Genomic DNA, 15395 nt, shown 5'->3' with positions numbered 1-15395 from the left:
TCGAAATAGGTTGGAGACGTCGCAGGACACCAACTGCCTTCCCTACTCTGGCGTCGACATCCCGATCAGAGACCCCGTCATTCGAGATGATGCTGCCAAGATATGTAAAATTCTCCACCTCTTCAGCACGTTGTTGGTTGATCATAACAGGAATGCGGGCACGTGCATAGCCAACTCGGAGTACCTTGGTTTTTTTGGTGCTGATTCTTAATCCAACTTTCGTTGCCTCCCTCTGCAGGGCCGTGGTCAACTTTTGGAGGTCTTCCTGAGTCGAGCCCAGCAGGGCGATGTCATCTGCGAAGTCCAAGTCAGTGAGATTACGCGCTTCGTTCCATGGGCACACCGATGCCATCTTGGTCAACTGATCGTCGCATGATGAAGTCAATTACCAACAGGAAGAGACCAACGATGGGTCGAACACTTCCACGATACTCTGAACCAACCTGAGCCACCCCAACGGTTCGAGGCCAAAGACCTGGCACCTTCCATGGATCTTCTTCCTGTCGATATCGGACAAATCAGCATCACTGAAGTCAAGACAGCGATCCGACTCCTCAAGAGTGGAAAGGCCGCAGGCCTGGACGAAATCCTCGCCGAAATGCTGAAGCATGGCGGACCCCATCTTGAAGCCGCCCTTACAAGACTCCTAAACGCCTGCTGGTCAACATCACAGTGATAACAGACACAGACCTTCAAAGTAAAACAGGAAATTCACAAAGACAAGCTCAGGGACACGAACAGAGCACAGGAGGGAGAACACTAAAGCACTAACCACACGAACCAAACCCTAAGAACTAATACAAAATAAGAATGAACACAACACATAAGATGACACCAAAATGAACACAAAACACTGGGTCAACGACCAGGACCATGACACCCAGAGACTTACAGAAAACCATTTTCATGTGTATGTAAGCGTTGCTGCAAAGTCCCCGTGCACTCTATGTCTCTAAGCTTTCGACCTTCGAAAGACAGAGTGCCAACTCATATGAGCACATTTGCATTGTGTATAATAAAATAATTAAAACAGCTGCCTTCAATTTTCAACCCTAATAAACTAACTCCAGATTTCCCTCAGTAATCCTGATTCATGTTGTCACAGTTCACCTGGTGAAGAGCACATTCCCAAAGGATTCTTTTTTCCCAGAGCATTTTAGCATGACACTCTTTGATTACCTCTCCATCACAGATATTTGTTTTTATCACAAAGCTGCTCTTGACAGTCCTGATAGATTTGAAACCATATTGGAAAAGATTTGTGAGAGCTGTTGTAAAAACTTTATCCCACCTTAATAGATCCATCACTAATGCACTGAACTCTTTAGTAAGAATTGGGAGCTCCCCCCCAAAACTGTGTCCTGTTTTCCAATCAGATGTTAGTGTATAAAGTGCTGTCTCTTTGAGACATCTGTTATGTTCCCTGTATGTCCCTCTGTGAGCTCCAGCTCGCTCTTGTTCATTATATATCTGGATGTTAAAGACTTCTTTTTATTCTGAGTCCTGCGTTCGAGTCCTTCCCTCTCTTCCCCCTCTCATGTATTATTTCCCATCCACTAGTCTGAAAATAATAATGCTGCTCTATGTTCACTGCATCTCAGCACCTGTTTGTATCACTTCTGCTGATGCTGCAGACCGCTGTGTCTATTTTATATTTGAATTGGCCTTTTATATTTTCTTCTACTGTTTCTATTTTGTCTTATTTCTGTTTAAGAAAGACATGGTACAGAGAGGGTGGAGCTGCCTGCAGCTGTCTGTGGTGCTGAAGCTTTCAAACATTTCATACCAACACTGACTACAACTGTGACCACAGGGGGGCAGCATAGAGCCAGAGAGTGTTAGTGTAGCTGTTCAGCCCTATAGTAAGAAACAAGAAGACTGATGAAGGAAAAGCTTCTTCCACTGGTGTAACACACAGGTTTGTATGAAGTCACACTAACTAACCAGCAGTAACCCACATTTGATCAAAGCAGGGGCAGAACTTTAATAACAGGTTATAATGTGTCATCACAGTTGTTGTCAATCCAAACACACTTTCTGACTTTTGCTGTTTATTGTAAAAGAACAACACACTTGTGGTCTGACCTAATGCTGCAGTGCAACAACAACTATACAAATGTGAGCTCAGTGCAGACTATGCTGACTCACTGCAGCCTCTTGTGGTACAAAGTGGTATTACATGAGCGTACAGGCTGACATTAGCTGGATGCTAACTTCAGTTCATGTTTAGATGTGTTGAACATGACATCAGAGATGTTTTCTTCATATTCTGTTGATGTTTTGAAATATTTCAAAGTGTCTCCAAGTTAAATGTTGAACCTTTAATATAGCGACACTTAGAGCTCTGAAGCCGTTTTCTCTCTTTTACTATTTAAACAATAAGTTAGTGAGTAAGTTATTTTATCTGTAATTAAAGTCATCAACACTTAAAGCTTTATGTGAAATATTTGTTTTTCAAATCAAAATACAACTTCCATATAAAATGCAAAACTAAATATATATGACTCACATAACACAATTAACATTTAATGTCTTTCTGTCACTTTCACATACACAGAGGTTTAAAAATGTCCTTCTGATGTTCCAGCTGATCAGAACATTTAAAATTCTTATTAATCAAACATATTTTTTGCTGAACTTTTAGAAACAAGACATTTACTGTAGTTTTAGGACCAACAGACTGACGAATAAACCAAGTAAAGCAAAGTAAAGACAAGCTGCACTTTGACTTTTATTAGAACAATTTGCTGGAACTACAGAGTAATGAAGTACTTCAAGGTTTTGTGTGGATGACTTCCAACCTTACTGTACAGCACAGAGCACAGAGGGACAATATATGTAATCAATATATGATGCAGAATGAACAAGTAAAGACTGTAAGCTGAGTCTGAGGCTCATGCAGGACATTTCATAGTGAGGTGTCTTTGGTTGGATTATTCAAACATTTACATCAAAGCACCAAACTCATTTCTCACAGATGAAGGTCATTGAATTAGAATAATATAACTGTGTCCATCTCCCATCACGGTCACAGCAGACTCCACGGTATCCAGAATAAAAATCTGACCATCCTTCTGCCCAGAACCTGTCAGAGAGATCAAATCTGATATGAAACTGGACTAAACTCATAATTATTGTCACATTCATATAAATATGCGTCTCTTTTGGAATATTTCCAATATTTGCTGTATTTCTTTCCCAGGTTTCTCGCCCACTTTCCCTCCTTTAGACTTTTCTCTGAGAATCATCATGCACACTAAAACAGCTTTCAAGCTTTGATGAATATGAAATCTTCCTGCTGTAAAAATGGAGAATAAAAAGAAGTCAGAGCTGACTTTCTGCTGTTTGAAACTGTTTTGTCAGCTGTTTACAGACATCACTTTGAAATGTGTGTCTATCAGGTCATATTTACTGAAGCTTCTTCCTTCATATGTTCTGAAGTTTTACAAACACCAAAGAAGAAGAGACAGGAATTCTCTGAAACACTTTTTGTTCTGTGAGAAAAGAAACATTACAGCACAAAAACATGAAGACAAATTGAACAAAGTGAAATGTGTCGGTCGCTGCTTTGAACATGTTTCAATCCTGATTCCTTCAAACTGACTTGTTGTAACTGAACGTCATCACAGACTGCAGATGAAGAGAGTTCAAGCACAGCTGTTCATTCAAAGGAGGATTTCTGCTTTTCTTTACATTCAGTTTGTGGGGCTGTTGGAAAATAGCTCAGCTCATGTATTGCTGATCTATCTTCCAAAACATCAGTGTTTCACTTCTAAATAATAACTCTGGAATAGAAACAAACTAATGTCTCACGTTTCTGTCAGCGCTGATCCGTCCACCCATTCCCATTTAGATCCTCCTGATGGCCGTTTAGCTTCCAGACCAATCCAGGACTTTCCTCTCAGGTTCAGTTCATTGACAAATTCCTGTTTGAGAAGAGACACAAATATTGTCTCCAGTCATAATTCAGCACTTCTGTTGTAGTGACATCATCTTGTGAACATGTCTGAAGGAAGAATAACTGTGATGAAACTTTTCTTCCATTGTGCAGAAATCAGAAAGAGCCAAAGAATCAATGAATATCAGCTCCTCCTGTAGCTCAGTCAGTGTTGCAGTGGAATCAGTGTTAACAAATCATTTGATTCAGTTGGATTGAATCAGAAAAATAATCTGGATTATGAGGATTTCTCTCATTTTATAACATTTCTGTTATTTCAATGTTTTGTGTTGACTTGGTTTCTAAGGATCATCTGAACTGGTTCCCATTTAATCCTGGTTCTTTAACTGCTTTGAATTCCTCTCCTTCATAATTCAATGTGAATCTCCAGTTTGCTGTATTGTAATCGATCCACCTCCCAAATCCTGCAATCATTTCCTGAATGGATTCTCTAATCTTCTCTCATCGGTTATTGTTCATAAAGTCATTTTAGTAGATGAGTCTAATTTACTTATTGATGATCCCTCTAACAACACTGCCACACAATTGATGAACACTGCAGCATCATTTCATGTAGTGCATCATGTTGTCGGCCCCACACATAACGCTGACCTTCCACATGTCTGACCTACTATCCAATCACAGATGTATCATCTTTGACAGGCTTACAGTCAGTGTTGTCTTCCCAGAGACAAACTGCTGTCACTCCCATGTCTTCTAATGACTGTGGACATTTTTAGATTTCTTCACTGGCAACATCAACAGTATCAGGTCAGAGTTCAAGTCTGTACCTCTTCAACCGCCCCAAGTCTCTCCTCCAGTTCTGTTGTTGGAGTTCAAACTCCTTCCTGCTGCCATCTCCCCCTGACTTCTCTCTATTAGAAACCAGTCCCTTTCATTTCAGCTGACTTTCAAACAGCCAGAGTCTTTGTGAGTGGGATCAACCCTCCTTACATCCCACTGTTTTAAATCAAGTTGCTCATCAGCTCCTTCAGATCTTTGATCAATTCCAACCTGGTTCCAGACAAACCACAGCACTGAAACAGCTTTCATGAAAGTTACTAACCAGATTCTTCTGCGCTGGGATAAAGACTCCATTTGAGTCCTGCTTGACTTCTCTGCAGCCTTCATACTGTTGATGGTGCTCCTCTTATTAACACAGTCAAAGGAGCTTGCAAAGAAAAGCGTCTGGACTTCTTTAAGTTACTTGAAGACGTTTCACCTCTCATCCGAGAAGCTTCTTCAGTTCTAAGGTCAAATGGTGGAGAGTCCCAGATATAAACCTAGTGGGAGTGACCCCCCACAGAGGGACAAAAGGACCCCCTGATGATCCTCTAATCGCCTGAGCCAAGGTGTGGAACTGGGTGTGGGCCCCAATCAGCCAGAGTTTCGGGTGGGTTCATTGTGACCAAAGACCACAACATCACTGTTTCACCAGCTGATAAGGGAAGATGCACCGTGGTCCTAAACACTACAGATTACCACACAAAGATCACTACTCTCCTCAGTGACAACAATACCTACGAAGCCTTAAAGCGAGACCCCACAAGCAGCTACAAAAAGAAAGTTATAGCTTGCCTTCAAGACTTTGAAAAGGACAAAATTATTGACCGCCTCACATATCACCGCCTTTACCCAGGGGATGCCATACCCTGCATCTACGGACTTCCTAAAATCCACAAGGAAGCTGTCCCACTCAGACCCATAGTCAGTAGCATAAACTCAGCCACTTATAACATTGCTAAACACCTTGCTACCATCCTTGCTCCTCTCGTGGGGAACACCCCACACCACATCAAGAACTCCACCGACTTCACCGACAAGGTCCAGAAACTTACCCTGGATCCAGATGAAACCATGGTGTCCTTTGATGTAGTCTCTCTCTTCACTTGCATACCCACCACAGAGGCCGTGGAGACTGTCAGAAAACGACTACAAGAAGACAGCTCCTTGGAGGACAGGACCAACTTCACAAGAAAGGCTCTTGGCTCTTTCAAAGGAAGAGTACCCAGCCACTGGTACAGATATGTGGACGATACCTGGGTCAAAATCAAGACACAAGAAGTGGAATCCTTCACTGCGCACATTAACGCTGTGGATAAGAACATCAAGTTCACCAGGGAAGACACAAAGGACGACTGTTTGCCTTTCCTGGACTGCGCCGTGCACATTGAAGAGAACGGCAACCTCAACATCGAAGTTTACCGGAAGCCCACACACACGGACCAGTACCTCCTCTTTGACTCCCATCACCCTCTGGAACACAAACTTGGAGTAATCAGGACCCTACACCACCGGGCAGAACAGCCTGAAGGAAAAAAGAAGGAACACACACATGTAAAGGAAGCACTCAAAACGTGCGGCTATCCTAAATGGGCGTTCTTAAAGTCAGCAAAGAGGCACAGAAAAGAAGACCAGACACCAGCGAGGGAGGATAAGAAGGACAGACGCAACAACATTGTCATCCCCTATGTAGTCGGTGTATCAGAGGAACTCAGGAGAGTTTTCTCCAAGCACGACATCACAGTGTATTTCAGACCAAGCAACACACTCAGACAGAAACTGGTTCACCCAAAAGACAAAACTCCTAAACACAAACTTAACAATGTGGTGTATGCTGTACAGTGCAGCGAGGAATGTCCAGACCTCTACATTGGAGAGACCAAACAGCCACTTCACAAGTGCATGGCACAACACAGAAGAGCCACCTCCACAGGACAAGACTCAGCAGTCCATCTGCATCTTAAGGATATGTTCACATTTTGGACAGAGAGGACAGATGGTTTGAAAGAGGAGTGAAAGAAGCCATCTATGTCCACTGTGAGCGACCATCTTTGAATATCAAACAGATACTTCATATTAATCAACGTGTGTCCTCATCTGAGTCCCACATGCCTCAGTCCTTGGACCAGTTCTGTTCTCTTTATAAATGCTGCCCCTGTGACATCTGCTTAATGGTTTTAATGGGATCTCCTAGCACTGCTGTGCAGATGACACACACACTAATGCTTTTCTGTCGAGCCTCTCCTGCCTCAGTGAATGCTTCTCTGTCATCACTTCATGGATTTAAACTTCCTTCATCTCAAACTGAAGTTGTGCTGTTTGGCTCAGTTTCTCTGAGGAGGTCAGTCAGTACATCGTCCCCCTCACCAGTAACATCCAATCACCTGTTAAAGATCATTTTGAACCAACAGCTGCATTTTGAGCCTCACATGTCAAAGGTCAGCCAGTCTTGTTTCCTTTAGCTCAGAAATATTGCAAAGATCAAATCTTTACTGTGATTCAATCATCTGGAACTTTGAGTTCATACTTTCTCCTGCCTGATTATTGTAATTCACTTTTCACCTGCATTTCTCAGTCCTCCATAGTTGGTCTGCAGTTAGTGCAGAACTCAGCAGCAAGGCTGCAAACAAAACCTGGCCTGCAGTCTCATATCTCACCTATTCTTGCTTCTCTTCACTGGCTTACAGTGAACTTCAGAATCCTCTTTTAAATCCTGTTATGAACATATAAAGCTGTGCATGAACAGGCCCCTGCTTATATAGCAGAGCTTCTTGGACCTTATCACTGCAGCCGGCCTCTCTGATCATCTAATCAGCGTCTCCCAACTGTCCCTCGCTCTGATTTGAACACCAGAGGCCATCGTGCTTTTGAGCTTGTTGCAGCCAAACTGTGGAACAGCCTTCCTCAGACTATCAGGTCAGCTGACTGTTAACGGCTGAAACTCATTTTTACAGGTTAGCTCTCCCTCAATCTTTTCCCCTTTATTTTCCTCCATAGTTTCTAACTGTTGTGTTTCTGATGGAATGAATGTGCTGCTTTGTTTATGTGTCTGTATGTTTGCACATGTATACTTATCATCAATGTGTGGCTTTAATTCACAGTATGAAGAACTTTGTAACTCACTGTCAGCTCCATCAAAGATCACACAGACATGAACAAACACACCCACCTGTTCCTCTTTGCTGTTTATCATCACCAGATCAGCTCCTCTGGTCTTACAGTGGTTTTGACTCTCAGACCAAGTTTTCTTCTCAGTGTATTTAAAGTAAAACTTGCTTCCAAACCTCGTCCATTCTTCTGGACACCACTTCCCTTAAAGTCAAACACATGTTTTAAAGTCAGACTTTGTGTCCTGTTGTATCACATTAATCTTTGGTTCCTGTCATTTTCCCTGTAAATGCTTCATTTAAACTCAGGTTTTCTCTCTTATTCATAATGAACTGAAACTTACATTTATACAGAGAAACTGTTACACAGCATCAAACATTTAGGATTCAAAACAAAGACACAATCAGGTTATCACCGTGTAACACTGATGTTTTCTATCAGTTATTCAAACTTTATTACCTTCTATCTTCTCCTTCAGCTTCTTCACTTCTTCCTGTAACTGACTGTTGAGTCGTTTTGTCTCTGTAGAAAAAAACATGTTAAAAAATGTAAATATAAATTTTATCTGACATTAGTATTTTCTTGTTAATTTTAAAAACTTTCTTACCTTGATGTTCAGTCTGTAGCTCGTTGTAACTGTGGTTCAGTTTATTGTGTTTGAAGTGAAGTTTGTTGTTTTCACTCTTGTTCAAAGCATCTGAAATATTTCAGTGAAACCAAAATAAAATAAAATAAAATGAGTGAAACGTTGAACAGAAATAATCTTCTTCCTCTGCTTTGTCAAATATCAATAAGAGTCAGAAACTTGCAGCCATTGCTCTTTAACATGTCCTGTGGGTGGAGGTGTTAGAACTACAGGAAATCTGATGAGCTAAATACGTATCAACTGTGAACAAAAACCACTGACAAGATTCAGAATAATTGTGCTTCAGTGTGGAGGAAGAAGGTGAAGAGTCAAACAGCATTTCTACACCTGTAGTCAGAGATGTTATCTATATGCTTTGAAAGAATAGATTCTGACTCATGTGACATGTGCCTGTTCTCACTGAAAATATGTCTTTTTACATTCAGTCAAAGCTGCTCTGAGGCTTCAACACTTCCTCTTTCTGCTTATTTATAATTAATAAATGTTTCTTCCTGCAGCTTCCAGGAACTTCCTGCTTTCAGACGTCCTTTTGCAGGCGTCTCTGTTCTCACATCATAGATTTGTGATGTTTCTGCTGATCCAGCATTAAGTCTGTCACAGCTCCACCAGGAGCTAAAGGTCAGCTGAAGATCATCAACTGATTTAAAACATAGAATCAAACCACCTTAAAATCCAAACATCAGCAGCTGCTGGGAGTTTTCTCTGTGTTGTTGTTTTTGTTATTGTGGAGTCTTTACCTGATAATATAAAGAACCTCGAGGCAACTGTTGTTGTGATTTGATGTAATAAAAAAAGATTAATTGATGTATCCCAGCAGATGAATGGAGCTAACATTGGCTTGTTAGCTACCTGCTTAATACACCAAGTGAACTAACTAGTCGCACAATGACAGACGGCCACTGTCTAACATAGTGTGGCTGCACCTGCATCAGTCTGCAGCAGATGCTGCTGCCTGTCTGCTTTGTTGATGTAATCACAGAATCACCGTGTTGAGTGAAGAGTTTGAAGGAACAACAAGAACATTCACTCCACAACACACACAAGATATGAGCCAGGAATCATGCACACAGACACACACCTGCTAATCAGTGCTAAGTAACAGACTGATGAAATACTAGAAGCTCAGTCAGCAAAACCAACGTGTTGGTCAGGCTGTACCACACAGCAGCTCATATTATTGATCAGAGAATTCCATTTAAAATGCCACCGTGCAGTTTTTATGAAGAGGAAACTATCCTTAGAGACCAAAACTCATTTGGTCCTGAATGGAAACATGTTTTTACTGCAGCAAAGGTGCTCATTTTAACATGGGAGTGTATCATGAGCATGATAATAAAACTCCTCACAGCGTGTTGTGATTCCAGCCAGAATCAGCAGATACAGAACCACCAGCTTCACTTCAACAGCTCTGAAACGGCTTCTTTTCACAGCTGGAAGCTTCTTCTGGGCTTTTATTTCTACGAAGGCAAAATGGAGAGAAAAGAATTTGTTAATTTAATTATTAAACATGTTTTAATCATAATTTGTTTCCCATTTTTTCAAGCGTATTTTATTGGTTTATCGTCAGAAAGACTTTCCACCTGCAGCCGACCTGATGATGAGCTGAACAAGTTCATTCCAGCAGTTTTGATATTTACAGGAGACTTTGTCACATGTTTGTCTTCAGGTGACTTTTACATATGTGAGAACAGAGACTCTGATTGACAGAGAAACGCTTTGATGTGACTCAGAAACAGACGAATGTGTATCAGCGTGTTTCACACAAAGACCAGATCATGAGGACAATGTTGGTTATTATAACATGAATATTATGTCATTAAAACAATATCTCCATGATTTGCTGAAATGAAAACAGAGTTGTTATTCATTGGTCTGATTTCCTGTCAGCTAAAACTAGCTGTGACAAGTGTGCTTCGAGTAGTTTCTGTGGTTATACTCACTCCACAGTGTCGAGCAACACTTCCTTGTTTCTTATATTTCTGCCTTCACCACTGATCTGTGAGATAACTCCTCCAACACTTTTCTGTCAGCTTGTTTCTACACTTACTAAAATAACACACTGATACTTTAAACTAGACACTTTTTATCATTTATTCTCTTAATAAACAGAAAACATTAAAAAATATAGAAACATATAAACCATGATAAGAGCAGAGACTGCACACCTTCACCAAAGCTTGAACTTTCCTCCACACCATGAATAAACTGAGTCTCTGGATCCAAAAGCTTTGATGGATCTGTATTAGTTTGATATTTTATTGAGAAGATGGAAACAGTCTCTCCTGATTCCTGATGCCTCAGTATTTGATACTTACCTCCGTCCTGTGTTGAAACATGGACCTGACGGTCTGTGCAGGAGTCCACATTCTCATGGAGGAGGACCAGTCCCTCCAGTCTCTCTCCTCTGTCCTCTCCTTTGCTGTATTTCACATTCATGCTCAACTCTGGATCCTCATCAATGATGGAAGACATTTTAAGATGCTCAGTTTTCAGCAGTATCAGTTTCCTGTGCAGCAGAGCCGTCACTCAGTCGCTGTGTTTCTCTGTTAACTGGAGCTTTTCTATGTGAAGCTGATTCTGATTCTGCAGTAAATCATAAGTAAACGTTGGTCCTCTGTATTCTGATGCTGCTGTCGCTTCGCTGTCTCTGTCTCTCTGTGAGCTGCTTTCAACAGGAGGTACAGACGTCATGACAGGAAAAGCTAAACCACATTTTGTTCATAGTTAGAATTAAAACTGATAACACAAAGTCCAGATAAACAGAATCAACTTTCTGGGTTTATTCAACAAATTAAACTAAATTTCCTTCAAAATAAAATGTTTGCATTTTATTTTATTTATTTATTCATTCATGGTTTGAGTTTATGAACTCTACTTTTTCACAGATATTTCTTTGTTCTTGTTTTTTGGACAGAGACCATTGAAACAGTAAAGAAAGTGGAGAGAGAGGGGCTGAGCTGCAGCACAGAGCCTGGGCTGAACATGAACCTGAGCCTCTGCAGTACTTTTTACTGCTGCTAGTCTTTCTGTCCTGACAGATGTGATGATCTGATCTGTGACTAAATAAGAACACAGACGTGTTTATATGACAGCCGAGTCACATGATGGAACAAATTTATAGGACAAAATGATAAAAGTGCATCTGAACGGTTTCTGAAAATATTTTTCTTATCTGATATGAAACTCACGAATACGTTGTGCAACATGTAATGTGCCACGCATCCTCGTGTCCTCATTTGACATCATCAGATGTTACAGCCGAGATAAAATGGAGGGAGAGAGGTTGACAGCGAGTCTTGAGATGTGAGAGATTTGTCACGTTTAGTGTGTTTGGAGTGTGTAGTGTTGGGCAAGTTCCTATGAAAAAGTAATTAATTATAGTAACTAGTTACTTCTTCAAAAAAGTAACTGAGTTACTAGATTCTAAAAGTAATTAATTACTTCAGAAGTAACTTTTGTGTTACTTTAAAAAAATGTTTAACTCTCTGGGGTCCAGGGTACAGGGAGTGCAGAATTATTAGGCAAATGAGTATTTTGTCCACATCATCCTCTTCATGCATGTTGTCTTACTCCAAGCTGTATAGGCTCGAAAGCCTACTACCAATTAAGCATATTAGGTGATGTACCCGTCATAATCACAAACAGAGAGCAACAGAATTATCATAAATCCAGTAACTCCAAAAACATTAATAACCTCCGGCCTCTTCAAAAATATCAACATCCATTCAACTCTATTGTCAAAAATCCACCAGTCTCAATCAGTATGGCACTTTTAAATGTACGCTCTCTGTCGAACAAGTCTTTTATTATTAATGATTTAATTTTAGATAATAAACTTGCCTGTTTATTTTTAACTGAAACATGGCTGGGCTCGGATGCACCAGTTGTTCTCACTGAGGCCTCCCCACCAAATTTTAATTTCTCTTTTTCTATTAGAAGTGGTAAGAGAGGTGGTGGGACTGCATCTTTAGCCAACAACACACTCACCACCAAACAAATTTTATTTGATCATTTTACCACTTTTGAATTCCATGCTATTGTTTTCAGCAGCCCTCCAGTTTTATCTGTCACAGTTTATAGACCACCTAAAGACAGCGCTGCTTTTATCAAGGAATTCTCAGAATTTTTAACAAACATACATTCAAAATATAATATGATAATTTTAACCGGTGATTTTAACCTGCACATAGATAATCCTTCTGACCCTGCAACAAAAGAATTCTTAAACATTCTTCACTGTTTGGATTTTATCCAGCACGTCACGCAGCCGACTCACAACAGAGGACACACTCTGGACCTGGTCATCACCCATGGGCTGTCCACCAGCGTGTCCTCTGTTGTTGACTTGGCTGTCTCTGACCACTACTGTGTGTTTTTTAACATCACCGGTTTTATTCAGCGGGAGACCTCGGTGCGAACTGTGAGGAGGCGCTATCTAACCTCTGAAGTGGCTGCAAATCTTACCAGGGTTTTAGTCAAATGCCCCCCTGTGATTTTACCTGCACCCTGCGATTTGATTTTTAGTTATTTTAACAGCAAACTGAAGAAAAGCCTTGACTCCGTTGCTCCACTCACCACCAAAAAGATTAACGTAAAACATGCATCACCCTGGAGAAACGAAGAAGTCAAAAAACTCAAAAGAAATTGCAGGGCAGCAGAAAGGAGATGGAGGAAAAATAAAAATACTATCAACCATCAAATATTTTCCGAGCAACTTAAAATGTACAATAATACATTAAGGAAGTCAAGAAATTCATACTTCGCCAAAAATAATCAGTATTAACAAAAATAATCCCAAGGTCCTCTTTTCCACCATAGATCATTTATTTAACCCTGATTTTAAAAGCTCCCAAAGAAGCCCACAGACTCGCTCTGTGAGCAGTTTGCAGACCACTTCAGGGGAAAGATCAGCGCCATCAGATCTGATATTTTATCTAATCGCGATATGATTGTAAACACATCTGAGGGCTCGATTGTACCTGAGGAGACACTGGACAGCTTTGTCCTGGTTAATGCTGAGAACCTGCAGAAAGTTTTCTCCACAGTGAGACCCACCACATGTCTTTTAGATCCAATCCCTTCTTCACTCTTTAAAACACTTTATGGATTTTTTGAGGCTGAGCTTTTATACATGATGAATTGCTCTCTTCAGTTGGGTGTCTTCCCTGCTGCCTTTAAAACGGCGGTGGTGAGGCCCCTTCTGAAGAAGAGCAATTTGGATTGTAATGATTTTAATAACTACAGACCTGTATCCAACTTACCATTTTTAAGTAAAGTCTTAGAAAAACTTGTTTTTACTCAGATTACTGATTTTCTCAATGATAGACAGATCCTGGAGATATTCCAGTCTGGATTTAGGGTGAACCACAGCACAGAGACAGCTCTCCTAAAGGTTTTAGATGTAACTGGGACTCCCAAAAGCTCTCAGTCCTGGTGCTACTGGATCTAAGCGCAGCCTTTGATACAGTAGACCACGCTATTCTTTTAAACAGACTAAAACACATGGTGGGCCTCTCTGGTGCTGTACACAACTGGTTCACTTCCTATCTCTCTGACAGATCTTTTATGGTGAGTATGGATACATGCTCCTCTAAGATCCATAAAATGACATGTGGTGTGCCTCAAGGGTCGGTTCTAGGCCCTGTACTTTTTAATTTGTATATGTTGCCTCTCGGCAGTGTCATCAGGAGGCACAGCTGAACCTAATTCACATGACGACAGGAAGACACAAGCTGACACAGTGATAACAGACACAGACCTTCAAAGTAAAACAGGAAATTCACAAAGACAAGCTCAGGGACACGAACAGAGCACAGGAGGGAGAACACTAAAGCACTAACCACACGAACCAAACCCTAAGAACTAATACAAAATAAGAATGAACACAACACATAAGATGACACCAAAATGAACACAAAACGCTGGGTCAACGACCAGGACCATGACACCCAGAGACTTACAGAAAACCATTTTCATGTGTATGTAAGCGTTGCTGCAAAGTCCCCGTGCACTCTATGTCTCTAAGCTTTCGACCTTCGAAAGACAGAGTGCCAACTCATATGAGCACATTTGCATTGTGTATAATAAAATAATTAAAACAGCTGCATTCAATTTTCAACCCTAATAAACTAACTCCAGATTTCCCTCAGTAATCCTGATTCATGTTGTCACAGTTCACCTGGTGAAGAGCACATTCCCAAAGGATTCTTTTTTCCCAGAGCATTTTAGCATGACACTCTTTGATTACCTCTCCATCACAGATATTTGTTTTTATCACAAAGCTGCTCTTGACAGTCCTGATAGATTTGAAACCATATTGGAAAAGATTTGTGAGAGCTGTTGTAAAAACTTTATCCCACCTTAATAGATCCATCACTAATGCACTGAACTCTTTAGTAAGAATTGGGAGCTCCCCCCCAAAACTGTGTCCTGTTTTCCAATCAGCTGTTTGTGTATAAAGTGCTGTCTCTTCGAGACATCTGTTATGTTCCCTGTATGTCCCTCTGTGATCTCCAGCTCGCTCTTGTTCATTATATATCTGGATGTTAAAGACTTCTTTTTATTCTGAGTCCTGCGTTCGAGTCCTTCCCTCTCTTCCACACCTCGACCTGACAGTTATGTCTTAGACTGGATGTCAAATAGAAGTGAAGCTGAAACATTTTGTGACTAAAAATAATATGAGACCATTTTTAGATGTTTAGGCCTCTAAATATAAATATAACTTCCATAGTTCAATGTGTTTAAATATGTGGATTTGCAAACTTTTTGTTTAATATTAATATTTTATATCATCATGAAATGTCACCACAGGGGGCAGCATAGAGCCAGAGAGTGTTAGTGTAGCTGTTCAGCCCTATAGTAAGAAACAAGAAGACTGATGAAGGAAAACACACAGGTTTGTATGAAGTCACACTAACTAAC

At 40.6% G+C, this 15395-nt stretch overlaps 1 protein-coding gene across 2 annotated transcripts in view; it reads right to left on the bottom strand.

Moving 5' to 3' along the window:
• Positions 1–2432: 2432 nt before the first annotated feature.
• Positions 2433–15395, bottom strand: part of LOC146643057 (C-type lectin domain family 12 member B-like) — a 28750-nt gene continuing 15787 nt past the window's right edge. The window contains exons 1-7 of one of the 2 annotated variants that reach the window (XM_085395266.1): positions 10790–11116; positions 9821–9931; positions 8436–8525; positions 8288–8350; positions 7890–8032; positions 3814–3926; positions 2433–3085 (exon numbers count right to left, since the gene is read on the bottom strand). In XM_085395266.1, the coding sequence (XP_085251392.1) occupies positions 2965–3085; positions 3814–3926; positions 7890–8032; positions 8288–8350; positions 8436–8525; positions 9821–9931; positions 10790–10946 (798 nt within the window). In that variant the 5' untranslated portion in view covers positions 10947–11116 and the 3' untranslated portion in view covers positions 2433–2964. Of the gene's footprint in view, positions 3086–3813; positions 3927–7889; positions 8033–8287; positions 8351–8435; positions 8526–9820; positions 9932–10789; positions 11117–15395 lie in introns of those variants that run through there. The other variant, XM_085395267.1, reaches the window with a different exon arrangement.

The sequence above is a fragment of the Rhamphochromis longiceps genome, linkage group LG22 (assembly GCF_057381845.1).
Source record: "Rhamphochromis longiceps isolate RC_006_pf linkage group LG22, R_longiceps_female_GT1.1, whole genome shotgun sequence".
Taxonomy (NCBI): Eukaryota; Metazoa; Chordata; class Actinopteri; order Cichliformes; family Cichlidae; genus Rhamphochromis; species Rhamphochromis longiceps.
The sequence above is the reverse complement of the archived record's forward strand: the minus strand, read 5'-3'. Positions and strand labels throughout refer to the sequence as shown.